We start from the raw sequence: 27,669 nt of genomic DNA, 5'->3' as shown, positions 1-27,669 counted from the left end.
CAGCTGAGAATCTGGGCCTTAATGAATATTCAGTACACTTTTGTCATGTTTCCCTCAGATTCTGCTGATATTCTTGTAGGTGGAGCTAAATCATGAGTTTTTCATTAAGGAGAATCAGTGTCACTTAGCTTTTTGTTGAAATCCATAAACGTACCTCCTCTTCTGTCAGAGGCCTCTGGCTGAGACTTGCCTTGTTACTCCTGATCATCGGATGGTTTTTTAGGTCTTCCCCAGAATTGTACAGCTCTGGAAATTCTGCCGATTTCTTCCTGTAATTCAGAAGCTGGGCAAGTTGATCCATCCTGTCATACTGTCTTTTCATATCAAGTTTGCGGAGTCTTCCGAGGTTCCTCTTCTCACCGTGCCCATGATTCAGACCATCCAGAAACTGCTTTTTCTCCCACCAGTCATAGTCATATTGAGGGAAGAGAGTCTTCTCACTCAGGCTGGGTCTGCTTTCCTGTTCTCTCTCCAGCATCTGGTCCCCCATGTTGTCCTTTTTGTCAATATGCCTGCTTTTCCATGGTAGGCGTTGGTACAAGGGACTGAGCTGAATTGCAGCCCTTCTGGCATTCTCTGTGATGAAGTGACTCTTATAACCTTCACCATTCCCTGCTTTCTCCATACTGTCCTCATTGTCTTGTTTCTGATCCTCACTGTAATGTCTCTTTTCTATTTCTTCGTCCTCCTCATTGTAGCCAAGATAGTGCCTTTTCTTCTCACCATCCCACTCCTCAGTGCTGTAGTGCCTTGTTGACTGTTCTTTGCTTTCTCCACTGTGCAGGTTGTCTCTCTCTTCATCTTCCCTGTCATGTAAGTGGTGTCTGCCTTCACCATGATGTCTCTTCTCATCCCTGTTGTTGTGACTGTGGTGCTTATCCACATCTTCCTCACTCCCTTCATTGTCGTGTTTCCTCCCCTCATAGTGATGTTTTACCGCATCACGTGGTTCATCACGGTACCTCTTTTGCTCATGTTGTTCTTCCTCACTTTCTCCACCAATATGACGCCTCTTGTCTTCCTCTTCACTGTTCACCTTGTTCTGATGCCCCAGCTCTCTGTACTCCTCGGTCTCATGGCCAGCATGCCTCTTCTCCGCATCTTCAGAGATGTGTTCCCCATAATAATTTCTCCTCTTCTCCTCACTATGATGCTGTGGTTCTTTATAATGATGTTTCTGGTCATGGCTCTTTTTATCCCAGAATCGGTTGCCTTCCTCATGGGATTCCTCAAGTGAGTTCCTTTTCTCACCATGGTGGTCTTGCCTCTCTTTGGAGGAGTCACCCACTCTGTGCTTTCTGTCATAATGTTTTGGCCTGTAGTATCGCTTTTTCTTTTCAGCTTCTTCATTCTCCTCAGATTCCTCATGCCCTTTGTACTGGTAGGAATGCTGTTCCTTGGACTCATGGTGATATCTTTCACTGCTTTCCTCTTGCTCTTCCTCTTCCACCTCCTCATCTTCCTCACTTTCCTGGTTTCTCTTTTCATTGCTGCTCATCTTTTCATCAGAGTACTTATGGCCCACAGAGTACTGATCATCCCCAGGAGAGAACTCTTCCATGCTTTTAGCTCCAGAGTGAGACTTTTTGTCTGGAAGTTCATGTTCTGCCTCTCCTGAGTCTTCAGCATGATGCTCCTTTTCTTTGCTTCCTTCTACACTGTGGTTATTTCTCTTATAGCTAGTCTCATCGTCATCCTCTTCCTCCTCACCTCTTATGTCCAAATGGTGCTTTTTTTCTCCTTTATGGAGTCTGTTCTCATAAGAACGATTGTCTCCATTGTGTTTGTCCTCTTCACTCCTGCTCTCATCCTCCTCATGATGGTGTTTCTCTTCCTCACTTTCTTCCTTCTGACCTTCCTCTTCCTCTACACTTGCATGCTGATGGTTTTCATCTTCTGATAGGTCTTTCAAATGCCTCACTTCAAGCTGCTCCTCATGTTCATTTTTCTTCTCGGCTTTGTTATGCCTGCTGCCTACAAAAACAGAAAGGTTATTTTAAAAATGTTAACCCAATTCTGTTATCGCTTTCTTAAATTGATCAGCTTGGCTTCTTATGCAAAAAAAAATTTATTTTAAAGCTGGTCAAACCTTCTAAAAAATAAATTGCCATACTTTTTTCTAATAATTTGCCAGTGTTTTCAACCATCGCTTATACTAAGCACTTTTAGCTCATTTTACAGTCAATGAGAGGTGCAGAGGCTTAGCAGTCAGTCCTTTAACTTTTCAAATTCGTGCACCCTAAAGCCATTCCAAGTTGACCAAATAAAATGACTGATATACAGAATGAACTTTTTACTCCAAGCAAACAAAAATCTTTTAAGGATTTTGAATATATAATACCAAAGTCATACCAAGTTGTGATCCTGTAGTTATTAGACTTAAAGCACATAGTCAATGATAAAACAAAGAAAGCAAGTCTTGTAGCACCTTAAAGACTAACACTATTGTAAATTAGGTGATGAGCTTTCATGGGAAAGACCCATGAAAGCTCATCACCTTATTAGTGTTAGTCTTTAAGGTGCTGCAGGACTGCTTTCTTTGTTTTGTGATTATACAGACTAACAGAGCTACCCCTCTGAGACTATAGTCTGTGGTTTTTTCAAATGTTAAATAAGAGACTGACTGATTCTGTTATCAGTCATAATAGTATTCTGTGTGCATATTGCATGGTATAACCCCGTTGATTTCAGTGGGGATATTCCCAACTGACACCAACGTGAACGTGATCATGATGAAAATCATAAAGATATGCAGACTAACATCACAGGTTAAGATGTCTTCCTTTGTATAGGCAGCATCTGTGTTTCTAGGTGCTCTAAAAAGAGGTCTGTCTAAATGTATAAAAATGATTCCACTTGAGAAAAAGAGAGCTAATAGATATGCTAACAAGAAAATATGTAACAGGTTGTCAAGAATGGAATGCTAGCTGTTCAGCTTGCTATCAGTTTGGGTCTTAGATACAGTAGTAAGTATATGAACACTCAGCCTAAGAAGATGTAAAAGAGTAACTCAAGGCCAAGACTTTCAAAAAGCACAAACTATTTTGAATGCTTCAGGTTTTGGATTTCTAACTTGAGACCCCTTAAATGCATGAAGGGCTGAATGTCACATCCAAATTAGGTAGCTTTGGAGGTCTTCAAATTGGGTACCCAAAAATTAAGACACTCAAAATTACTCTAGATTTTTTTTTAAATCTCAGACAGATTTGGATCAGCTGTATTTAAAAAGCTCTGAAAATCAGCCTATTCTAATATTTGTTTTTCACTGCAGATTATCATTCTTCTGTGATCAATATCAACCATGGACTTTATTACTGCTTTTGTTGATAGGTAGGCTCCTATATTTTATTTTTCTAAGATTAAATGCCTGTTGTAAAGACAGCCAGTACTGTAGTTTGCCACATTCTTAATTTTTGCCATAGTTCACTGTAGCTATTAATAAATGATGCAAGCAGGTTTATAACTGTCTGAGTGCTAAATTCCATGACACCAAAGAGAATCACTACTAGCGCAAGACCTGAAAGGCCAATTTTCAGTTCCTTGGAGCATTACTCCAGTGCTCAGCATTCTGGAAACAGCACTGGCAGAATCTAAGATGTTGGGTATGAACCCCTGAATAGACTGGTACCTGCCGAGTTGAAACACTGCTTCTATTCAGTGTAGCACTTTGTCATCAGCAAAGCCACTCAGTTTGGAGTATTGGCTTAAAATAAAGCAGCTGCTGGCAGACCCCCTCCATTTTGGAATGCATTCTCTATTTTGTCCTGAACAGCCCAAAAGAGCTCATTTCCACAGGCTTTGCAAGAGAAGTTAAAGATAGGAAATCATTTATTTGTTGTATTGTCTTATCTGGCCAGCTGGTAATGGGTTAAGAATCCCAGGCTAACACAGTTAGCCCCATTTTAAAAGTATTGCTAACCTTGAAGACATTTTTCTTATATGTGAAATTAAAATGGCCAAAGCATCTGCTCTGTAAAATGAGAACACCTCATAAAAATTGTTTATAAAATTAAGTAATCTACCAAATTCAGTGAGCATCTCAAATTCATTTAGAATTGCACTTACTCTTGAGGATATCTTTGCACAGAGGATTTATTGGTGGAGCATTTGGTTTAGACAAAGCAGTAGAGAGAACTTCCACTATACATCGTGTTACCTAGAAGAAGCAATAATTGGAGAAAAGCACATTTCAAGTGTGAGCCTTTTTTTAAATTCTGCGTATGTCCTATCATGCATTATCAGAGCAATTTTGCTATACTGATATTGGACCATTATTCAAGGAGATCTGGGTTCATTTCTAGTCTCTACCAGACACTTCCTATGTCACCTAGGCAGGTCATTTCATCTCTGCTCCTCATTTCCATGTCAATAGGATTGGGATGATAATGGTTCATTTTTCTCTAGCTTTTGTCTGCTTTTATTACATGTCTGTGCAGTGCTTACCACAATGATCTGATCTCTGCTTCTGTGCACTACTATTATACAAATTGTAAGTAATAATGCAACATTTAGGATTCGTATTGACAATGATCTTAAAAGACATGGGCCAATTAAGAGGGCCAGGCAGCAAGTGGGAACTCTGAAGGGAGGAGTCAGAACAGATGAAATCAGGAAGGTCAGGGGACCAAAACTGCCAGATAGAAGGTGGTTTCTAGGCTAAGGCTGAAGACTAGCAAGAGAGATTTGCCGCCTGGCATCCCACAGTCACTTAGCCACAGCTGCTGACCGCAGGAGGACTAGCAGAGGGAGATGCCTACTGGCTATGAGATGTAGGTAAAGGCCAGAAGGAAAGGGGAACGCTGGAGGGGCTGCCTTGCTGATGTCTCCTTGCTGGAGAGCTGGACCTTGAGGAACAATAAGAAAGTGGTATGAATGCTGAATGCTTCCCTTCCTGATACTCCCAACCGTCCTGTGGCTTTCAGGAGCTAATAACAAAACATAGTCTTCTGGTTTTGTAATAGTTTAAAACTCCTGATCTCATAGTTCACAACCACCAATCTCCCATTGGGTTAAGACACAAGTATTGCCTATCCTGGGCTTAGGGCAATGTAATTTTAGAGGGGGTGGGGCACCAATTGTGAGCATAGAAGAAAACATTTTTGTGATGCATTGCTTCATTTTAAACCCTATCAGCTGTTTGAAGTTGCTCAGAAATGAACCAAGAGGAACTGAACAGTGGTCAAGGTGCAGCTGATGAGGGTGCCAGAAACATTTTAGTTATTGCATGAGCTCAGGTTTTCCATGGAAAAAAAAACCCTGAGGATTTCCTCAGAGAATCAGTAATCAGCCCTCCTTATTCAGCAATGTTGCATTTATAAACATCCTTAGATTTGTGATCCAGCACCATTAGCTTTTTTTTAATTCAAATAAATATTTCAATTGTTTTCAAGTAAACAAAAGAATTTTCCAAAGAAACTGAGGCCCAGATTTCAAAGGTACTAAGGCATTGCTGAGCTCAGTGTTGGAACACCTAACTGATTGAGGAGTGTGAACCTCATTTTCAAAAAAGATTGAAGCTCTTAGGAGACCAAATCCCATTAATTGTTAGAGGGTTAACTCTGAATTATCTGAAGTGATTTCAGTACTTTCATTAGGATCCTCAGTCAATTATAAGTGGGTCTGTCCCACAAAAGTTCACCTAATAAATTATTTTGTTAGTCTTTAAAGTGCTACTTGACTGGTTTTTTGTTTTTATAAACAACATTTTCTGAAGAATTTTAGCATGTAGGAGCCAAAAACCTATTGTGGAGGGAGATTTAGGCTCCTACATGTCTAAATCCATTTTGAGAAAGAGAGTTAAGCTCTGGAGGCAGTTCAGCATTGCAACACTCAGTGCAGCAGCACCTGAATATCTTTTATCATTTTGAGTTTAAGGAACCTGTTGAAAGCTGATGGGATTTAGGCACTGGGGCAAGGTTAGTACCACTCCAAGGCCCCAGACCTGTTTGGTCTACAGTCTCACTAAAGATTTGGGTCCCGCAGTATGGGTTCTATGTTCAGGCTTCTGCCCCCTAGCTCAAAGAGCAGCAGGTAGGAGCTGCCTGAGTTGAGTAACCAGTCCTTCCCAGCCACCAGATGAGCTCTGAGGTTACCGGGGCAGGGAGCTCCTCATTTCCCCACTACTTCTGATTTTGCTGGTGTTCTCTAAGACTAAGGCTACAGTATTTTTTCTATTTTGGGATATATTTGTATCCTGAAATAGAAACCGCATAGCTGAGCACTGTACTCAAAATAGCAAGGCTATTTCAAGTGCAGTGTTTTGTTCTTGGTAGCCCTCATACAAGGGCTACTAGGAAATACAAAATAAGCACTTATTTTGAACTCTGGTGCAGTGTAGCCTGCAGTGGTTTTGAAATAAGATGCCTCAAAAAATAAGTTATGCAATCGCACAATGCAAATCGTGTAAACTCATTTTGGGCCCTTATTTTGTACTCCTAGCCTAACTCTCTCCTTATCTCTTCTAACACCTCCTCTTGCACTCTCTCCTCACCCTCCCTACTGTGAGGACCCGCTGGCCCTAATTGATTTATAGCAGCCTCTTCCCTGCTGCTACTCCTCTGCCTGTGATAACTGATTAGCCAGGACCCTTTCTGCTTTTTAGAGCTCTCTCTCTCCCTTTGTACGCTAGTCCTCTGGCCTTACCCTGTTACTGCACCTATTTCACTTATGGGCTTTTGAAAATGTTACCCCCAAGTGTTAAAAATTGGTGGAAAGTATTTTGATGCAACACTTTTTTTATGGAATATGGCTACTCACAATTTCTTCAAAGTGGTCTCTTTCCAATGGTATGGAACTGACACCTGCAACAGAAGTTTGCAATATCAGATTCACACAACACAAAAGCCAACATTAATCTAACTCACAAGAGTCCTTGGGCAAGTTGACTTTAAATGGACTGTTTGATTAGGGGTTTGCAGGTGCAGCCCAGAATTATATCTTTTCTTATTCAAGAGAACATGCCTGTCTGAAGAAACTGCGGGCCTGGATGGTGGGCTAGCATAAGACAACAAGAAACTGGAATCTAGACTTTTGGGTTCTATTTTGTTATGTGCTCCTGAGTGATTCTGTGACTCTGGATAAGCAACTTCATTTCTGAGAAATGCCAATGTGTAAAATGTAGACTAAATTTCTCCCAGTGCATTGTGTGTCTTTAACTTTGTAGACCTGAGCTTCATTAAGGTTGTTTGGTAACACCATTCAACCCACACATTATTTCTGTGGCTGCCACTGACATTTCTAGCATAAGAAGGCAACATAGAAAAGCCACTGTCATTTTGATCATGCAAAGGCTAAGTAAAGAGGGGTATTGCATGTTAGCTCATGTTGATGTGACCCTTTTAAGAGCCCACATTTATTCTCAGTCTACACCAGCTTTGCAGTAGCATGGAGAAGATCTAGTGGGGAGAGGGTCAAAGCTTTGATTAGAATGAGCAGCCCAGTCCTGAGGCTGGAGAACAGCCATAACTCTTCCTGCAACTGGGCCTCCAGGGGCACAATGCAACCTGAACAGTGTGAGGCATTTACTGGGGCAAAGGCATTGCTAAGATGGTACGGAGATGGGTTGGTCCAGTAACACTACCTCTTAGCAGGCTCCTATGCAATAGCCCCCTTTATACCCACAAAATACAGCAGAGACTACTGGGCTTGAGGTCCCACTGGCAGGGCATCCCCCAAACCTCAGTGGGGAGAGAACAGTGTAGCAGAGGTGGCGCTTCCTGTCTCACCTCTGTAAGTAGAGGGGATGACCCAGCTCAGAGCCTCTTTTCATCTTTATCAGCTGGTGTAACTCATTCCATGAGAAAACAGTGGAGCACTTGCAATGTTTGCTGCACCAGTGTGAATAGAACTGTTACCTACAATGGTTGCATGTCCTTTCTAACAATCTAGCTGCAGAGCAGCCCATCTGACTGACGTGAGTTTACTTTGGTGGGACATACTATAAAACCCTCCTCGCTTGATCACATTAAAATATTAATGCTCTTTTTGTGTACTGTATTTATGGCAGGCAAGTACATGATATTAATATAAGAATCAAGCCAGCACTGTGCAACTCTGTCATTCCAATCTCTCCAGGAGTCCGGCTCTTCTTGGATGGATAAATGCTCCCACAACAGCATTTGTCAGATGATAAAAGATCACATTCCAAAGCTCATGAAAGGTGTGAGGCCATCATAGCATCAGGAGAAACAGGTAATGTTGGGCAGGAGTGATTGTAAATTCACAAGGTTCTGGATTCGCTCTGACAGAGAGTCTCCAGTGGGTAGGGATACTTTATTAATGCCACTAAGTCATTGTTACTACAGAATGACAGGTTAGAAATCACATACAGAGCAATACAGTTAGGAATTAGAAAGCTTTTGGCATGCTTATGTCCCTACAACTCCAGGAAGTCCTGATTCCCATTTTCCTCACTTCAGAGGCTGTAGTGGAAGTGTCTCCAGTGGGGGGAGAGCCAGGCATCCAAGGTCTGGGTCTCCAGCGAGACTTCTCATTTTTGGGATCGCCTGATGTTATTACACTTCAGTTGTTTACAGGGTGGGTGTGCACTGGTTTAATGACATTCTTACAAAGGGGGAAACCGAGAATGCTGAGATGGAAGGAACTGAGGAAGCTGAACATGAGAGCAAATTTGTTTACTGCTCAGTAATCTTCTATTTCAAATTTGAGTGCAGGGGCTCACGTCTGAGTTGAGGCCTACACCACAGTGATGTTAGCCCTCCATCGAGGAATAAAATGAGTATCAAATTCACAAGAAAGCTGAAAAAAAAAAATAGGAGGTTGTGAAAATCAACCCAAATCAACAGTGGGGGGAGCCATTAGACAGCCCGTCTGCTTGTGTCTTTCCCTGCTTTGGATTGTGCTAACTTGTGCCAGCTGGCAAAAGTCCCCAAGAGACTGACTGGTAGCTGAGAACAGCTGTAGTGTGACACACTATGTAGTCAGCCTACTCTGGGTTGCAATAGTGCACGTACTAGCTTTCTATACTGATTCTTGTAGCTGCTCAGGAGGCGTTGATGTTTGCACGACCTTGGCAAGGATTTAGAGCAGGGCAGTTGTGAATTTGCACGTCTTTTCAAACACTTAGCTCCAACTTCATAAAAAACAGCAGTCAAGTAGCACTTTAAAGACTAGCAAAATAGTTTATTAGGTGAGCTTTCGTGGGACAGACCCACTTCTTCAGACCATAGCCAGACCAGAACAGACTCAATATTTAAGGCACAGAGAACCAAAAACAGTAAGCAAGGAGGACAAGTCAGAAAAAGATAATCAAGGTGAGCAAATCAGAGAGTGGAGGAGTGGGGGGGGAAGGTCAAGAATTAGATTGAGCTAAGTATGCAGACGAGCCCCTGTAGTGACTCAGAAAGTTCCCATCACGATTTAAACCATGTGTTAATGTGCCGAATTTGAATATAAAAGCCAGCTCGGCTGTTTCCCTTTCCAGAACGGTGCGATAATTCTTCTTCAGTAACACGCATACCTTTAGGTCATTGACAGAATGCCCCATTCCATTAAAATGTTGACTAACTGGTTTGTGGATCTGGAGTGTTTTGATGTCTGTTTTGTTCCCATTGACAAAGGGGCAAAACAGACATCAAAACACTCCAGATCCACAAACCAGTTAGTCAACATTTTAGTGGAATGGGGCATTCTGTCAATGACCTAAAGGTATGCGTGTTACTGAAGAAGAATTATCGCACCGTTCTGCAAAGGGAAACAGCCGAGCTGGCTTTTATATTCAAATTCGGCACATTAACACATGGGTTAAATCGTGATGGGAACTTTCGGAGTCACTACAGGGGCTCGTCTGCATACTTGGCTCAATCTAATTCTTGACCTTCCCCCCCCACTCCTCCACTCTCTGATTTGCTCACCTTGATTATCTTTTTCTGACTTGTCCTCCTTGCTTACTGTTTTCGGTTCTCTGTGCCTTAAATATTGAGTCTGTTCTGGTCTGGCTATGGTCTGAAGAAGTGGGTCTGTCCCATGAAAGCTCACCTAATAAACTATTTTGCTAGTCTTTAAAGTGCTACTTGACTGCTTTTTGTTTTGATAGTGTATAGACTAGCATGGCTTCCTCTCTGTTACTATCCAACTTCATGAAGTGAGAATAAAACCAGGAAATGTACAGGTAAAAGGAAAGCCTACTTTTCAACTACTATCTTGACTTTATTTTTAATAGCTACTTGACAGACATCTTGGGCATATTTCTATCTCCTGTATCAAATATATTTAGGCCAGGAAAATCAGATGGCCTGATTTTCAAAGGTGCTGCCTGATCACAAATACCACTAAAAACACAAGAACTGCAGGTGCTCATCATGTTTGGAAAAAAAAAATCCATAAATACTAGTTTTATATGTATTGATTTATGAGTTTCCTTATAGTTAGATTCTCTGATAGGTCACTTGTTTCAAACATTCACTGGTGCTGATAACTCATGACAGCTCAATCTGTGAGTGAAAGAGAAATTTCAGTAAAAGTTCTTTTTAACAAAGATCATCAGGAGATTGCAATAATCAGTCAGTCACTTTTAAAAAAATCTTGCCAGTCCTATAGTTTACTTACTACTGTGGCTTTTGAAAACTGCACAATCAACATAAAAAGTTGCATACATATATGCTTGGCAGTGGTGTCACATACAAATAAAAATATGCAATGAAGGCCTGATCCAAAGCCCAGCGAAGCAATGGAACAACTCTGATGGACTTCAGTGAGCTTGTGGATCAGGGTCCCAAATGTATTCATTTCTGTCTTCCTTTTTCATTTCTGCTTTATTATAGCAAAAAGACACTAGTTCATTTCATGAAAATATTGCAATTCTATAGCTGGGTTTACTCTGCTTTCCATTTGATGTCTCTAAGTGTAGCTAAATTTGAAATAATAATATCCCAGATATGCACTGTTAATGCTAAATTTCCTAAATAATATTCAGTAGTATGTATAAGAAAATATTCATTTTGGTTTTAGCTATAAAGCTCTCCATAAATTGCTTGAGTTAAGTTTAATATAAAAGCCCTTGAAATCAAAACATGAAAAAAAAAATCTCTTTTACCTAAAAATACTAGCTTTCCTAAGTTAAAAACAAATTCCCTGTTACATTTTGATAGTTGCTTCTAATTCACTCATTGTGCATAAAATTAGACCACAAACCTTCAGATAAATCAATGTAATTGTCATACTGGAAACACAATGAACAGATGGCTGATTAGCTTTTCAGTAGTGTAAAGAAAAGGTGTATTTTAAAAATTGATCCTTAGCACCAAGTATGTAGTTAACAGCCAAAGTAGGAAGATTATCCAGCATTACAGTGAAAAGGTCCTTTCCGTAAGTAGTGCCTTACTCTGTGAGGAATCCCCTGGAAATAATGGAGGTGTGGGGTACTACACAATGACAGTAAGGTTGGCGGAATCAGATCCCAAATTATTTGAAGCAGAATATAGTTTATGAAAGACTAAATTAGCAAACCCATTTAAGACAGTATGTTTCTACATCCTTTTAACATATTAAGGCTTCTCTAAAATTGAACATATGAATATAATTTGGTAAGTTTAACAGGAATTCCATCCATGTAATTTTACTGTTTAACCATCCATGAAGAGTACATTGATTTTGCTAATGCTTGCCCTTTAAATTTCTAGAAATACTTTGTGTTTAGCCAATACCCATTGCATAGAAACCTTCATCTGCCAAAGCACGTCTCTATAGTCATAGTCTTCATTCTAAGCATCTTGCTAAATCTCCAGGGCTCTTCACATCTCCTGCTTTTGCAGAGGACTGTACAAACACTCAGACCATGACAGAAATAAACTTTCTAATATTTTTTCCCTCTTCCAGATTTCAGGTCTGTCTGACTGTTGCATCAAATAAATCCATTGATTGATTTCAAGTGATCCATCAGTTTCAGTCAAGACGCAAAGTGCTGCCATCCACAGCCAGTCTAAATAATTAAAGGAGGGTAGATGGAAAGGACAGCAAAATCTCAACAGATGGCACAATTCTCCAGGACAAAACACTTCCCAATCTAGGCAAAATTTCCCTCCAGCTGCAAGAGGGGTTTTTTGGCTAGTTGGTTGGGCATTTTTCGGTTAGTTATTCTTTAAGAATATCCCAATTAACAGCAACTAAAAACAAGCACCAATTTTTTCCCTCCAATCTGAGGTTTTTAAACTGAATCCACATAGCAGATTATTTTCCCCCAAATGATTTCTTTTCACTTTAAACCTGTTAATAAGATGAGATTTGGAGAAGAGACAGATACCAAATATTTATTACTTGGTGGTTTATTTACTGGATTTCTAAACCAATATAGGGACCATTTCTTCTCTTTATTTTAATCGCTTTCAGCTGTCCTAATTTGTGTCCAGTTTACCCAGTAGAGTTAAAAGCTGTCACATTTCTCCTCCAAGCCACAAAGTGACCAAATTTGTGTGTTTGTATTAGGAAGAGATCAGGCTGGCCACACACACACTGTACAGATGAGCTGTATAGGCAGCCACTGCAGGGGGTCACACACAAACACACACACTGCACAATGAGCAGTAGATGCAAACACTGGAGGGGGGTCACATGCACACCCAGTGTACAGATAAGCTGTAGAGACAAACACTACAGGGACACGCACACACACTGTACAGAAGAGCTGTAGAGGTAGACACTGCAGAGGTCACACACACACACACAGAGCGCACAGTACAGATGAGCTGTAGCAGCAGACACTGCAGGGACACACACACACACAGAGGGCAGAGTGTACAGATGAGCTGTAGCAACAGACACTGCAGGGGGTCTCTCTCTCTCACACACACACAGAGCGCAGTGTACAGATGAGCTGTAGCGGCAGACTGCAGGGGGTCTCACACACACACAGAGCGCACAGGGTACAGATGAGCTGTAGTGGCAGACACTGCAGGGGGTCTCTCTCACACACACACACACACACACAGAGCACAGGGTACAGATGAGCTGTAGCCGCAGACACTGCAGGGCGTCTCTCACACACACACACACACACAGAGCACACAGGGTACAGATGAGCTGTAGCCGCAGACACTGCAGGGGGTCTCTCTCTCTCTCTCACACTCACACACACACACACACACACAGAGCACACAGGGTACAGATGAGCTGTAGCCACAGACACTGCAGGGGGTCGGTCTCTCTCTCTCTCTCTCTCACACACACACACACACATACACACACACAGTACAGAGGAGCTGTAGTGGCAGACACTGCAGGGGGTCTCACACACACACACACACACACACACACCGCACAGGGTACAGATGAGCTGTAGTGGCAGACACTGCAGGGGGTCTCTCACACACACACACACACACAGAGCACAGGGTACAGAGGAGCTGTAGTGGCAGACACTGCAGGGGGTCTCACACACACACACACACACAGAGCACAGGGTACAGAGGAGCTGTAGTGGCAGACACTGCAGGGGGTCTCACACACACACACACACAGAGCACAGGGTACAGAGGAGCTGTAGTGGCAGACACTGCAGGGGGTCTCACACACACACCCCGCACAGAGCACAGGGTACAGATGAGCTGTAGTGGCAGACACTGCAGGGGGTCTCTCTCTCTCTCTCTCTCTCTCTCTCTCTCACACACACACACACACACACACACACACACACACACACACACACACACACACACACAGAGGGTACGGAGGAGCTGTAGCCGCAGACACCGCAGGGGGCGCAGCTCGTGTGCTGCTGCCGCTGCACGAACGATACCCCGCGCAGCGGGAGGACTGGTGCTAACCTCCCCCGCCCCCCGCCTACCCCGCCCGCCGGCCCTCAGGCAGGGGGCTGCAGCTCCCGGCCTGCCTGAGGCCTGGGCAGCCTGGGCCGCTCTCCAGGGTGCTGAGGGACTCACCTGCCAGCGCGGCGGCTCCCAGCAGGCTGAGCAGCGCCAGGGGCGGCATGGTGCGGGGCGCGGGCCGGCGGCTGCTGCACCGGCTGCTCCGGCAGCGCCGCGCTACTTAAAAGGGAGCGGGGGCGGCGGGACCCGGCGCGATCCCACCAGCGGCTTGCGTCACGGAGCCCCCGGCGGGAGGGCGGGGCCCGAGCCAGAGGCCCCTCCCCCCACCGCACACATTCCCCTCCCACAGACCCGCTCCCCTCCCCTCCCCCACCTCCACCTGTCACAGAACCGCTCCCCTCCCCCCGCTTCCCCACCTCCACCTGTCACAGAACCGCTCCCCCACAGACCCGCTCCCCTCCCCTCCCCCTCCTCCACCTGTCACAGACCCGCTCCCCTCCCCCTGCTTCCCCACCTCCACCTGTCACAGACCCGCTCCCCTCCCCTCCCCCTCCTCCACCTGTCACAGACCCGCTCCCCTCCCCCCGCTTCCCCACCTCCACCTGTCACAGACCCGCTCCCCCAGACCCACTCTCCTCCCCTCCCCCACTTCCCCACCTCCATCTCCACAGACCTGCTCCCTCCCCTCACCCCTCTTCCCCACCTCCACCTCCCACAAATCCTCTCCCCTTCCCCTGGCTCCCACAGAGCCTCTCCCCTTCCTTCTCCTCCCCCCACTTCCCCACCTTCACCTGTCACAGACCCACTTCCCCACAGACCCACTGTCCTCCCCTCCCCTTGCTTCCCCACCTCCATCTCCACACACCCGCTCCCCTCCCCTTACCCCACTTCCCACAGACCCACTCCCCTCCCTCTGCCTACCACAAAAGTGCTTCCCCACCTCCCACAGACTCACTCCCCTCCCCGGTTTCCCACATACCTTCTTCCCCACCGCCATCTTTCCCTGCTCCCCTCCCCGACTTCCCACAAACCCACTTCCCTATCTTTGCCTCCCACATACCTGCTCCCCTCCCCCTCTTTCTTCACCTCCTGCCTCCCCCCACACTCACTCCCCTCTCCCCACCTCTTACAGACCCGCTTTTCCACCTCCCCAACTTCCCCGCTTCTCACCTCCTGCCTCCCACAGACCCTGCTTCTCCACCTCCTGCCTTTCATAAACTCGCTTCCCCACCCCCACCACCCACAGACCTCCACACCAGCCACCCACAGACTCGCTTGTCTATGCACTTCTTACAGATGTGCTTCCCTCTGAACCCACCTAATCACCTGCTTCTTCACTCCCACCCCTTGCCACACACACAGCCTGCTTCCTCATACCCACACCCCAGATCCCATCCTTCCCACCACCCCCAGATCCAGTTTCCCTCTCCACCTTCATCCAATCCCTTTGGCATAAATCTTGCCTCCCTTCTGTAGTGCAGAATGAACCCTGAATCACAGCCCTGCTAGTAAATGAACCCTCTTTGCAGCAATCAAGTTTTGGCACCTTCCCCAGTCATGCTACTTATTTTACCTGGTGAGTGAATGAGGTGATACTAAACAAATCTTTTATGATCTATCTCCAAACCAGCCTCTTATTTACTCTTTTGTTAAGATTTAGGGCAGTGGTTTTTGACCAGTGTGCCATGGCGCAATGGCATGCCATGAGAACTGTCCAAATGTGCCCTTAAATGTCATCAATTGCCCCTTACTGTGGCTCTTTGCAGAGCCGCTGCAGGGAGGGAATTGACAAACCTCTGCCAAGTGGGGCTCAGTTAACAAAGCTGCCTGAGTCCCAGCTGGTGCAGGATCCATCAAGTTCCCCCTTCCTCTGTGCTGGCTCTTTGCAGAGCCACCATGAGGTGGCAATGCCAACTCCAGAGGACCCTGTTCATGCTCAGATGCAGCTGAAATGCTGCTTCCCAGCCCAAAGGAGCAGGCAGGGAACCCGCTCCCACTACTTGCTGTGGCAAGGGGGAGGGAGAGCCTGTTGGAGCTGGGACACAGCTTATAGCTGTGTCCTTGCTCCAGTATGCTGGCAGGGAGGGCGGCCTGCTTTCAGTGGTTAATCATTAACTCCCGGGCATGGTGTTGAGCAGATTTTGAAAATGTGTCGTGCTTGCTATCTAAGATGGTGTTTTCTGGGGTGGATTTGGAATGTGAATGCATTTGATCCTTGTTTGGTTTGTTGTATGCACTACTGTTATATGCACTACTGTTATTTACATTTACTCTGGTGACAGTCTACCTCTCTAGTAGACTGTCACCAGAGTAAATGTAAATAAATGTAATGTTTATGAGCAATTGATTTAGATGAAAAAAGTGGATGTGCCATGGAATTGTCCCACTGAAGTGGGCTGTGTTACTGAAAAGGTTGGGAACCACTGCTATAGGGAGACGAACCCCCAGAAAAGCAATTTTAAATAATTTCTTAAACAGACTCTCTTTTGTGTAATTATTTCTTCATGAAATGTAAAGATAAAATCTCATTTTAAAACACTGCTGAGAAAAATTCTGAACACAGATATAAACAGAGCTGGGCAAAAATATTGCTGGCTGAGTGTTGAGGCTGGTGTTGTTTTTTGGTTCCTCCTTCTATTAAAACTTAGAGGGATGTCTCCCATTTTTTAATTAGGCATTTGTTCATTTTAAATCATGTTTGCAGGAGCCCACGTTTGAGTGCCAAAGTTCTTGAAGCTGAGTGAATTTATTCTCCTCAAATAACAACTATTCTATTTATTTTTTCTTCTACACTAGTGCATAGATTAAGTATGGGGTCTCATTTTACTGGGAACTCTAGAAACATAGAATAGTAGATAATCTCTTCTTCCAATTTCTACTGATGATTAGAGCCCTGCTAAATCATGGTCCATTTTGGCCAATTTCATAGTGAAAGGATTTTTAAAATGGTAAATTTCATGATTTCAGGTATTTCAACATGAAATTTCATGATGATGTAATTGTAGGGGGTTGTGACCTAAACAGGAGTTGTATGAGAGGTTGTGGCTAGCAGGGCCAATAGTCTCTGTGGACCCCTAGGCAAGTAGTGCCGGGGGGCATCTCTGTGTCCCTGGAAGGGGCAGAGCCTCAGGTGGAAGGGCTGGAGAGCAGCCAGCCCTCTGTACCACCTGGAGCACAGTGCACCCCCACAGTCCTTACAGCTGCACAAAACATATAGTGCAGTGCTCCAGCAGTGACTCAAAGGAGCCAGGGCTTCAGCTCTGTGTGGCCAGGAGCCCCAGGTTCCTTTGAAATGCCAAGCCCTGGGGCACTGCCCCTTCCCACCCTCAACCCCCTGAGAGTGGGCCTGGTTGTGACACTGCTACCCCAACTTCTGTGCTCCAGTTGGCAACAACACAGCCATCAGAGTTGGGTAGCTTCTGACTGAGAGTCCAGCACTGCAGACAGAGCTACTACCAGCAGCAACACACAAGTAAGGATAACATGGTATGGTACCCTTATTTCTGTATTGCTGTCTGTGGAGTTGGGATCTAAGTCAACAGATGTCACTGTCCGGTGCCCCATGCTAAAAGCAGCAGCACAGAAATAATGGCAAAATAGGTATAGTATTGCCACCCTTACTTGTGCACTGCTGCTGGTGGAGTGCTGCCTTCAGAGCTGGACATTGAGACAACAGTACAACCATTGCTTTCCAGTTGCCCTTTGCTGAAGGTAGTGCAGAAGTAAGGCTGGCAATACCATCTACGACTCTCTTATAATAACTTTGTTATCCTCCTGCAACTCCCTTTTGGGTCAGATCCTGCAATTTGAGAAATACTTGTCTCCCCCATGAAATCTGTATAGTATAGGATAAAAGCACACAAAAGGCCAGATTTCATAACAGGATGCCATATTTCACAGTGCATGATGCATTCAGCATAGCTAGGAGTTTGATAGGGCCCTGCTGATGATCCTAGAATGAGATATATTCACAGAGTCTAAAGTAGCACACAGGAGCACACAACTCTGTATGAAATTTCACAGTGAACAGCCATCTTCAAATGAAAACCAAGAATTTATGTCCTATTTTTATCCTGTGAAACAATGTAGCCTTAACTAGAGATTTAAGGTGGAAGACCTCCATCATACCTTTTGTAATTTGTGCAAAGTGCTTTCCTTTGGAATCTGAATCTAAGTTAACAGTTTCTTAGCTATTACTTGGAAGTAAACCTATAATCATTTTAACACTGCAATCCAATCTGTGCTTTTGGGTGGTGTTCTTTCTGTTCAGCACTTCCTGTGGCCGTGTCTACCCTACAGAGTTTCGTCAACAAAACGGGGCTTTTGTTGATAAAACTCAGGGAGCTTCTGCACACAAAAGGTGTTTTGTAGACTAAGTCTCAACAAAACAGAGCACCTCCCTGACAGTGCATTCCTCTCTGTGTTGAGGAATAACGCTTCTGTTGATAGAGTTCTGTCAGCAAAAGTGCAGTGTAGATACTGTGGGACCCTTTTATTGACAGACAGGGCTTCCAGTTCACCAGACAGCCCTGTTTGCAAAGCTTCTGGCTGGCCATTCTGTCAAGAGGACTGGGCAGTCTGGCTGCTGTCTGTCGACAGTGTAGATTGCTCTTTCAATCTGCTTTTATGTGTAGACGCAATCTGTTGACAGACGTTTTGCCAGTAGATCTCTTCCAACAGTGTCTTCTGTAGACGGATTGCTGTAGTATAGACGTAACCTGTGTCAGTTAAGTAACAATGCTCCCTTCAGGAAACCCCAACATTCCTGTTGCCTGATATCACTGACTATGGGAAATCTAGGGAAAGAATCTCATTGACTCCAGTGGCCTTTGGCTCTGGCCCTGGAGATGAGATGAAAGCTTGTGAATTACCATTTTCAACAGTTAATTAGAAAAAGATTTAAATAAAATAGTTGCTATTACTGTCAAAACTGATTTTTGGCCTCCCTATTGACTTACATTTCATTTCCTGATTGTCCTTGTATTGTTACCAAGTCATTGTGTTTGCACTGCATTATCAAGGGGCATGCCACTTGACAACATAAGCTAGTTTCTTTAAAAAACTGACAGGCCATTTTAATATGTGTTTGATATTCATACTGGTTGAAATTCACCTCTGAGCACAGAATCCACAAAGGCACCTGCATCACTTTTGACCCATTGATAGGGGATTGTGTGTGTAGCAGCCAGAGAAATAGCTTTATCCTTCAGAAGGTGGTAGTGGGACTGGAACAAGCCTACAATATCTATATTTATGTAGGGAGCTAATCCATCTGTTTTAGTGGCTGTTATTCCAGTTCATATGCTGCAGCAGTAGTCAGAGGAAACTGTGCTACAGCCCTGTATTCCACTTTATCAGTGGACTTATTTATATTTTATTTTTACTTACAGGATTTTGTAACACCTTCCTCTCAACAGTATCTGAGAACTCCACAGACATTAAAGAATCCATCCAAACAGCACTCCTAGGAGGTAGGCAAGTTTTGTATCTTCATTTTAAAGATGGGGAACTAAAGCCCAAGAAGGATTAATGTTGTTCTCAGATCCTTCAATACGTGTCAAGAATAACTCTGAGTTGCTACTGACATCAGAATCTGGTCAGGAGAAATTCATATGGCTTTCCAAAGGACATAAAGTCTATAGCAGAACTAGGAACAGAGTCAAATGGGGATGGATTTCACTCTATCTTGAATAAACTCATACAGATTATTATCCTGACTTGGACAAACGTGGGTTGAATACATTTAGGTACTTTAGGTTGGTGCTGGAAAACCCATGCCATGACATATCCAAATATTTCTCTATGATAGGTTATTCAAAATCATATTTTTCAAAAAATCTCACATCACCAAAACCTTCACAGGCATGTACCTGTTAGGTGGACCTGAATTGAAGTTACTGTTCCTGAGAGGTTTCATTGCATTAAAGTGAAAGGGTTACAATAGGTTGTGGCAATTTTTCACACTGTTAGTGAAATGAACAGTGTATTGTACCCATGCTTTTGAGATGAGTCAGAATTTTCATTTCATTGCTATACACATCACATAATATCATGACAATCTGTCACTTTATGGATAAACAATATTTTTCCTGTTGGATTATCTCAGATATAAATGCTTTATTAAAATAACTGCAAGGCTCATCCTAAAAAAGCTGAAATTTCAAATGGTGACAAGTAAAGTTTCATGTTTGCTTCTGAGTTGATCTTGTTTTGAGAGATTTCAGCAGGCTGCTCTGTAGACCACGGACACTGTTTCCTTCAGTTAGATGTGGAGGCAGGTTAGTATCTATGCCAGGCTGTCAGTTATTTTTATGGGATGAAAACTCTATAGTATAATTCACAAGTAAAATCATCCCTTTTGTTGTGTAGGTGCCAAGGAGATGAGCCAAAAGTAATGCCATCATATCTGGAAGATAGAACTCTAAAGGGGTATCAATTGTCCATAACTTCTAATGACAATGAAAATTCTTTCTGTGTGTATTCCATGTCTTTCATGACAGATGGATAATGGAAGTTGTAGTGTACATACAAAATCCTTTGAAAACAAAAAAGCAGTCCAGTAGCACTTTAAAGACTAACAAAATAATTTATTAGGTGATGAGCTTTCGTGGGACAGACCCACTTCTTCAGATCATAGCCTTACCAGAACAGACTCAATATTTAAAGCACAGAGAACCAAAAATAGTAATCAAGTGAGAAATCAGAAAACTTATTATCAAGGTAATCAGAGAGCAGAGGGGCAGAAGGATGGGGGGGAGAAGTCAAGAATTAGATAAAGCAAAGTATGTCTATCTCTCTGTTACTATGCAAAATCCTCTATGCCTGATTCACCACAGCTTACTCTAGTTTGATGCTGGTGTGATGTCACAAAAAATCTGTACAGTGGCATCTAGCTGGAGTAACAAAGAATTGAAATAAGCTTTAATACTCAACCATCTCCTGACTAGCTCCACACGAGGGTAGATGCAGGGACCTAACTCCTTCCAAGGTCAATTTTATCATGTACCCACAAATTCATTCCCAGAACAGTGATTTTAAGGGGTTAAAATGAATCTGCCCTATACTTTGCGGGAGGGAAGGAATCTCCTAACTGGCAAATAGCACAAATGCAATAGACATGCAGAATTAGGGACTTGTGTGTCTACACTGCAAATGAAGGAGTGTTTATTACATGGGTAGGCATACCTTTGTTAGCTTTGATCTCAACAGTTAATAGTAGTGTAGACATGATGGCACAGGTTTCAGCATAGGTTAGCAACTCAAGTAAAAGGCTTCCTGGGACCCTGGGTCCACTCTGGTTGTTAGTTTATGTCACCATGTCCACAATGCTATTGTTACCTGTGCTAGTGTGATTCAAACTAACATGAGTACATCTGGCCATACTACAATCACATGTTACTGTGCCCTGCCCTAAGCAGGTGTAAGGGAGGGGAAGAAGGCTCTAAAGCACCTACAGTCACATGCCTGCAGTATAGGTCCTTGAACTTCTCTGAATCCAGATACTGTAGGTCAAGGTTTCCATTGCCAGTGATACACTGTTAGGTTATGTCTACACAGCAGTGTTATTTCAAAATAATCTATTCTGGAACAGCTAGTCCGAAATCGCTTATTTCAAAATAACACAGCTACACACAAGAATGAATTTCAAAATAGCACCCAGCTATTTCAAAATCACATGTCCAGACACAAAGGCTGTATCTACACTACATTCCTCTTTTGGAATCAGTGTTTTCTTTCAAATCAACCCCATCTACACTGCTTATTTTTTTCCAAAAACAGCACTTCCAGAACAGTGAGTGGCCACCATTATGCAAATGAGGCACATGATATGTAAATCAGCACCTCATTTGCATTTCTGATTGGCCATATTTGCATTCCCCTTCTGAAAGGGAAATGTAGTGTAGACGCAGCCATACTGCCTACTTTGAAACAGTGCCGTTGGAGGCCATTATGGCTTATTTCGAAATGAGGTTTACAAAATTCAAAATAATGCACCCATTATTTATTTCAAAATAGCGTGTGCATAGCATAGATGCTCACAAAGTTATTTTGAAATAAAGTCTGTTATCTCAAAATAACTTTACTGTGTGGCTGTAGCCTTAGAAGGCATGGGGAGGCATGAGAAGTGGAAAGAGCCATGATTAGGGCCCTCCCCTGTACTAACCAACAGGGGCAACCAAGTACTATATGGCACATAATTTGCACCAATTCAGAGGGTGGCACAGTGGCCATATTTTCCTAGTTATTATTATTACTTATTATTTGTATTACCATAGTCTCACGGGCACCATCTGGGCTAGGGCCAGCCCTGTGCGCTGGCAATACAAATAATATATACAGAAGAAGAAGAAATGGGTAAACACAGAAGGAGCAGATACAGCCCCAAACTCAGCTGATTTCTTGATGTCATCATGGATCCCCGTGGATCCATTTGCTTGTGCTAACATCTCACTGCCTGTATCCCTGACCCCCTGTCAGCTCACTGCCAGTGGGTCATGTTTTCAGGCCATCAGGTGACACAGGATCCCTTAACCCTATTGCAGTTCTTTAAGAAAGACACCCCCTTTGAGGCTACTGAAGTGAGAACAATTTTTTCATATTGTATTCTCAGCATGTTTGACACTAAAAAATGCTGCAACTTCTTATGGACTTCCTTGACAGCGACTCAGCAGGGTTTGCTTGCTTCAGGCACTAAATGTAACTTATCTCTTGTAATTAAACTTGTGCGTTATTCACAGAAAAGAGGACTTGAGCCCAAAACAAAATATAGATTCTGCCCCCCCCACCCCGCCACACATACATAAGTGAAATTTAATTTGCCTAATAAGGTCATCACACAATAGCTGCGTCTACACGTGCACGCTACTTCGAAGTAGCGGCACCAACTTCGAAATAGCGCCCGTCGCGTCTACACGCGTCGGGCGCTATTTCGAAGTTAACTTCGACGTTAGGCGGCGAGACGTCGAAGTCGCTAACCCCATGAGCGGATGGGAATAGCGCCCTACTTCGACGTTCAACATCGAAGTAGGGACGTGTAGACGATCCGCGTCCCGCAACATCGAAATAGCGGGGTCCTCCATGGCGGCCATCAGCTGGGGGGTTGAGAGATACTCTCTCTCCAGCCCTTGCGGGGCTCTGTGGTCACCGTGGGCAGCAGCCACTAGCCCAGGGCTTCTGGCTGCTGCTGCTGCAGCTGGGGGTCCGTGCTGCATATACAGGGTCTGCAACTAGTTGTTGGCTCTGTGTATCTTGCACTGTTTAATGAAAGTGTATCTGGGAGGGGCCCTTTAAGGGAGCGACTTGCTGTTGAGTCCGCCCCGTGACCCTGTCTGCAGCTGTGCCTGGCTCCCTTATTTCGATGTGTGCTACTTTGGCGTGTAGACGTTCCCTCGCTGCGCCTATTTCGATGTTGGGCTGAGCAACGTCGAAGTTGAACATCGACGTTGCCGGCCCTGGAGGACGTGTAGACGTTATTCATCGAAATGGCCTATTTCGATGTCGCAACATCGAAATAAGCTATTTCGAAGTTGGGTGCACGTGTAGACGTAGCCAATGTATTATTTTTGGCATATCACAATAGCAAATTAGATGAGCTGGGTTTAAAGTCTCTTCCTTGCCTGCATCTGGGCTGTCACCTCTTGAATCTGTGTATGTTTTCCCTTCCCAGATGTAGTTTGAAAGTGGTGTATTGGATTTTCAATTTAGAAGATGATGAAAAGTGGTCAGAATCTGCTCCATCAGTTGAACCGATCATTAAGCTAAGCAGCTATAAATATCCCTTTGGATAGCTGGAATCACAGCTTAAGCTATGTTCAAAGCCATAAGCCCATTCTCCCAGTGTCAAGCTGGACTAACTTGCTGGGGAATTCTGTACAAGGCAAGAGTGAGAAATCCTGTAAGATCACAGCTCCTCCATTGGGCATGGAATTCTAAGCCAGTGGCTGGAACTTCTCCTCCATGGTATAACAGTCTCAGAAGGGGAGCCATAGGATAAAGACAACAGGTCTGCCTTGCCTCCACCCCCAGCTTCCCCCACGGAGCTTGGAATTGTACAACACTGAGCAAATGCATGCATAATACCCTAGGGAGTCACTGTGGCCTCCAGCATTCTCAGGTGAGAATGTATGAAGTGCAAGTTAAAAAGGAGAAGTAATTTACACATTTCATGTACTTGTGTATGGCGAGTGTAAAATGATAGTGATAGCGAGATGAATGATAGCACTCTGTTTGCACTAAGGAGTACACAAGGGACAGGGGTAGCCAAAAGAGAATCAGGCCCAAATATGTCAGGAGCTTCCACTGTGGCAGGTTGTGTCTTAAGGGCCAGAATTTCAATTATTCAGCAGATTTTGAAAGAGACAGGTTGAGCATATAGGTACTTCCAGCCTCATGGGATATTTTAGTCATATACCTGGAAAATTAAGGGCCAGATATGTCTCAAAGGGATTTAGGCTACAACTTCCATTGCTTTCACACACATACACATTAGTGGAAGTGGGTTGCCAACCCTCTTAGGATAGTCATGGAGCTAGGCCTTCTGATGGGGTGGGTGCAAATGAGGCAACTGCCATGGAACCTGGTGATTCAAAAGGGCCTAGGACTCCTGGCTGCTGTGGGTGGCACTGAGGGCTGGCTGCCCATAGTCCCACCTCTTCCATTCAAGGCCGTGCAAGGAGCATGGAGCAGTGTTCCCCCTCACACGCACACCTTGCCCACTGGCCCAACAGTTCGGTCAGCCCCCATTCCTATGCTCCAGAAATTAAAGGTTAGTCTTTAATTAAAGATTATGTCCTATGATGAAACTTCCAGGAATACATTCATCCAAAATTGGCAATGCCAGTAAAGGAGTCTAAATACTTTAAGGAGGAGCTGAGTTTAGGTGTGCAGAGTCACAATCCCATTCACATGGTCAGAGAAGTCTGTACAAAGAAAGAAAATTGCTTCTGAAAAACAGCATTAAAGTGCCATTTACCATTAAACAGAACAAATTCAACAGCTGCATTTATACTGCTAACTAATCCTCCTTTAAACACTAAAGAGTTCATTTACTGCAACACTCTGTGAACTCAAAGCACCAGCCGTTTTGTCAGCTAATAATGTAGATTCTACTTATTCTTTACGACTAGCCTGACGTATCTAAAATTGTTTATTTAAATATTTATAGAGTTTCAGCTCTCAACAAGGCTATTTCAATGAGAATATTACTCCATCATAGCTTCACAGAGGCTAATTTCAACTCCATAGGCTTAATATAGATATGGATTCAGAGGGATAGCAGTATAAATCTGTAGCTTCACAAAAACAAGCAGTCTTGTAGCACCTTAAAGACTAGCCAATTTATATCTTAGGTAATTTGCTTTTGTGAGCAAGACCCACTTCTACAGATATACGTATATTTATGCAACAGACCATAACGATTCTATTTATTGCCATTTTATTGGGTAAATATTCTTTTTTAAAAAAGATCTGAATAAGTTTTCATGTATAATTCTGCACTTGAAACAGCCCTGAAAAGATCTATTGCTTTATGTTAATGCTCACGCACTTCAGTGAAATGAATGATTTTCTTCCTATTGTTTTTTTACTGCCATGGAAGCAATGGATACCCAGCTCTAAAAACACTATACCCGTGTCTACACTACAGTAATCTCTCTAAAGATGGTCTTCCAGAAGATCGCTTCTGGAAGGTCTTCTTTCGAAAGAGTGCACCCACACGCAAGACAGCGGATTGAAAGATCAATCCACTCTTTCGATAGAGCGTCCACACAGCCCCTGTTCTTTTGAAAGAATGAGTCGAGGATCAAAAAATCCAGTGTCATGAGGACTGCTTTTTCAAAAGAGGGCCCACAGAATGTCTACAAATGCTCTTATTCAAAGGAGGTGCTCTTCTTGATCTGAGAGCGGAAGATGGCTTCTGGAAGAATTTCATTCTTTCAATTTCGGGTTGAAAGAGTGCACTTGGTGCGTGGATGCTCAGCATGTTCTTTCGAAAAAGGGCTGATTTTCCAAACGAACTTGCTAGTGTAGATGCAGCCTATGTGTGAAAGGTCTGGGCTACACCCACAAATTTAGTGGAAGTCTTTTGAGTGCTCTATTTGTGCTAGAAACACCCCTCCCCGCGACATGCTTATCATGTTGTTTGAGTCTTTGAGGTTGCCTGTGATTTAGTGAAGAAGTGTCAGGGGTTTAAAAGTAGAGTTCAGGACTGGAAATATGCCACCAAATCCTCCATTGGTATATATTGGCCTATCTCCATTGATTTCAATGATACTACCTTGGTTTATACTAGCTGAGCTTGTGGCCCACAGAATTTATTCAGGCTCTCTGATAATTTGTCACTGACATTACCAACAATGTCTGAGTTTTCAGGTGTTTCCTCCTCTATGGGTAGGAAGATAACTTTCTCCAGGCTTATTTGTGATGTAAGGACTTAACTGAAGAGAATAACAGTTATAATACCCCTGGAAAATATCTTATGGATGCCCATTCTGTGTTTGAAAGGGGAATTCACCTTTCCCACCTTTGAGCATGGGATTCCTCATCTGTGTTCCCTGTAAGCTGAGTGCTTGAGCAGTCTTGCACAAGAGAGATTGGGGGTATGTCTATGCTTATTGGAAGATCAGCCAGCTTGCAGTTGATCTTCCGGGGTTCAATTTAGTGCACGTAGTGAGCTGCACTACATCAGTCAGGGTGCTGCTATCGGCCCTGGTCAGGCTTGCCAGCAGGGGTTAAGGGGTAGAAGCAAAGGGGACAGTTGCCCCCGGGTCCCTTTCAAACGCTGAGGAATGCTGTCCTGCCACTCCATGCACAGTGGTGGAGGGGGCTGGGCTGCCTTTCCTAAGCCTGACCCATCTGCCCTTGGCCCCGCTCCTTCTGGGGCAGGGAGCTGAGTCCCCCTACCACCTTGCCCATAGGCATGGGGGAGCTGTAAGTGCCACTGACACCAGCCCTCCTTCCAGCTGAAAGGAGTAAGGGAAGTCAACAGGAGAGTTTCTCCCAACAACCTCCCACGGTGAGGACAGAAGAAAAATTGATTTAAGAAATGTTGACTCCTGCTATGCAATTCTTGCAGCTGAAGTTGCATATCTTAAATCAATTTTTTTTCCTCCTAGCATAGACCTGGCCTCAGGTGTTGTCCAGCTGACTAACAGAGCACCCACAGCAGGCAGCATGTTTCTTTGGGTGGTGCACATCTGCCTATGTATGGAAAAATTAGAGGGAGCATTGCTCCTGATGCCCACCTCTATGCTAATTCACTACACAAGAGGCCTCTCCCATTATTCTCATCCAACATAGTAGGTCAAATTTACCCGTGCAAGTTTACACTATGTGAGAGGAGCTGGCTCTGACCAAGTTCTCTGCAGAATGAAAGCATTTGAGATGAAAGCAGCATTTGCACAGCAGACCCAGGTAACAGCTTGGAGTGTGATATTGCAGCTGTTGTGTGAAAATATACTCACAGGCATTCCAGATAGGAGAGCGCCTCAGAAACTCACCCAAAAAACCAGTCACTGCCATACACATAAACCCTAGGGAAAGACAGCTGTAGGTGAGAGTCTGACTGAAAAGACCCCACTCATTTTACCAGGCCAAATCAGCAAGGACTCTGGAAACCAGGCAGTTGTAATACTCTCCCTTTGTAAATGATCGGCTCCAAGCTCTGGCTCCTGAAAGGCTAACATTTTCAAATCCAAATGATCTCAGCCAGAGGAGAGAGAATGATCTCCAGCCAGATTAATCAGAAACTTTGCAGGGGAGAGGGAGGGGAAAAAACCCCTACAACCAGCTACAGCTGGAGCTCTAGTGCTGCAAAATTCTGGATTGAATAGAGCTTGCTTAAACTGTCAGCAAGGGACAAGCAAGATGACAGCAGCAAGAAGCACTGCAAGGT

The 27,669-nt window shown here is 43.9% G+C and overlaps 1 protein-coding gene across 6 annotated transcripts in view; it reads right to left on the bottom strand.

The window, feature by feature from the left end:
* CHGB (chromogranin B) overlaps positions 1–27,669 on the bottom strand; it is a 135,834-nt gene that overhangs the window by 1,907 nt on the left and 106,258 nt on the right. For 4 of the 6 annotated variants that reach the window (XM_074989329.1, XM_074989331.1, XM_074989333.1 and 1 more), the window contains exons 4-6: positions 6,757–6,800; positions 4,066–4,156; positions 155–1,974 (exon numbers count right to left, since the gene is read on the bottom strand). In XM_074989329.1, coding sequence (XP_074845430.1) covers positions 155–1,974; positions 4,066–4,156; positions 6,757–6,800 — 1,955 coding nt within the window. Of the gene's footprint in view, positions 1–154; positions 1,975–4,065; positions 4,157–6,756; positions 6,801–13,892; positions 14,002–27,669 lie in introns of those variants that run through there. The other 2 variants (XM_074989335.1, XM_074989330.1) reach the window with 2 other exon arrangements.

Source organism: Carettochelys insculpta, chromosome 3 (genome assembly GCF_033958435.1).
Source record: "Carettochelys insculpta isolate YL-2023 chromosome 3, ASM3395843v1, whole genome shotgun sequence".
Lineage (NCBI taxonomy): Eukaryota > Metazoa > Chordata > Testudines > Carettochelyidae > Carettochelys > Carettochelys insculpta.
Note: the sequence above shows the minus strand (reverse complement) of the source record. Positions and strands in the feature narration are given on the sequence as shown.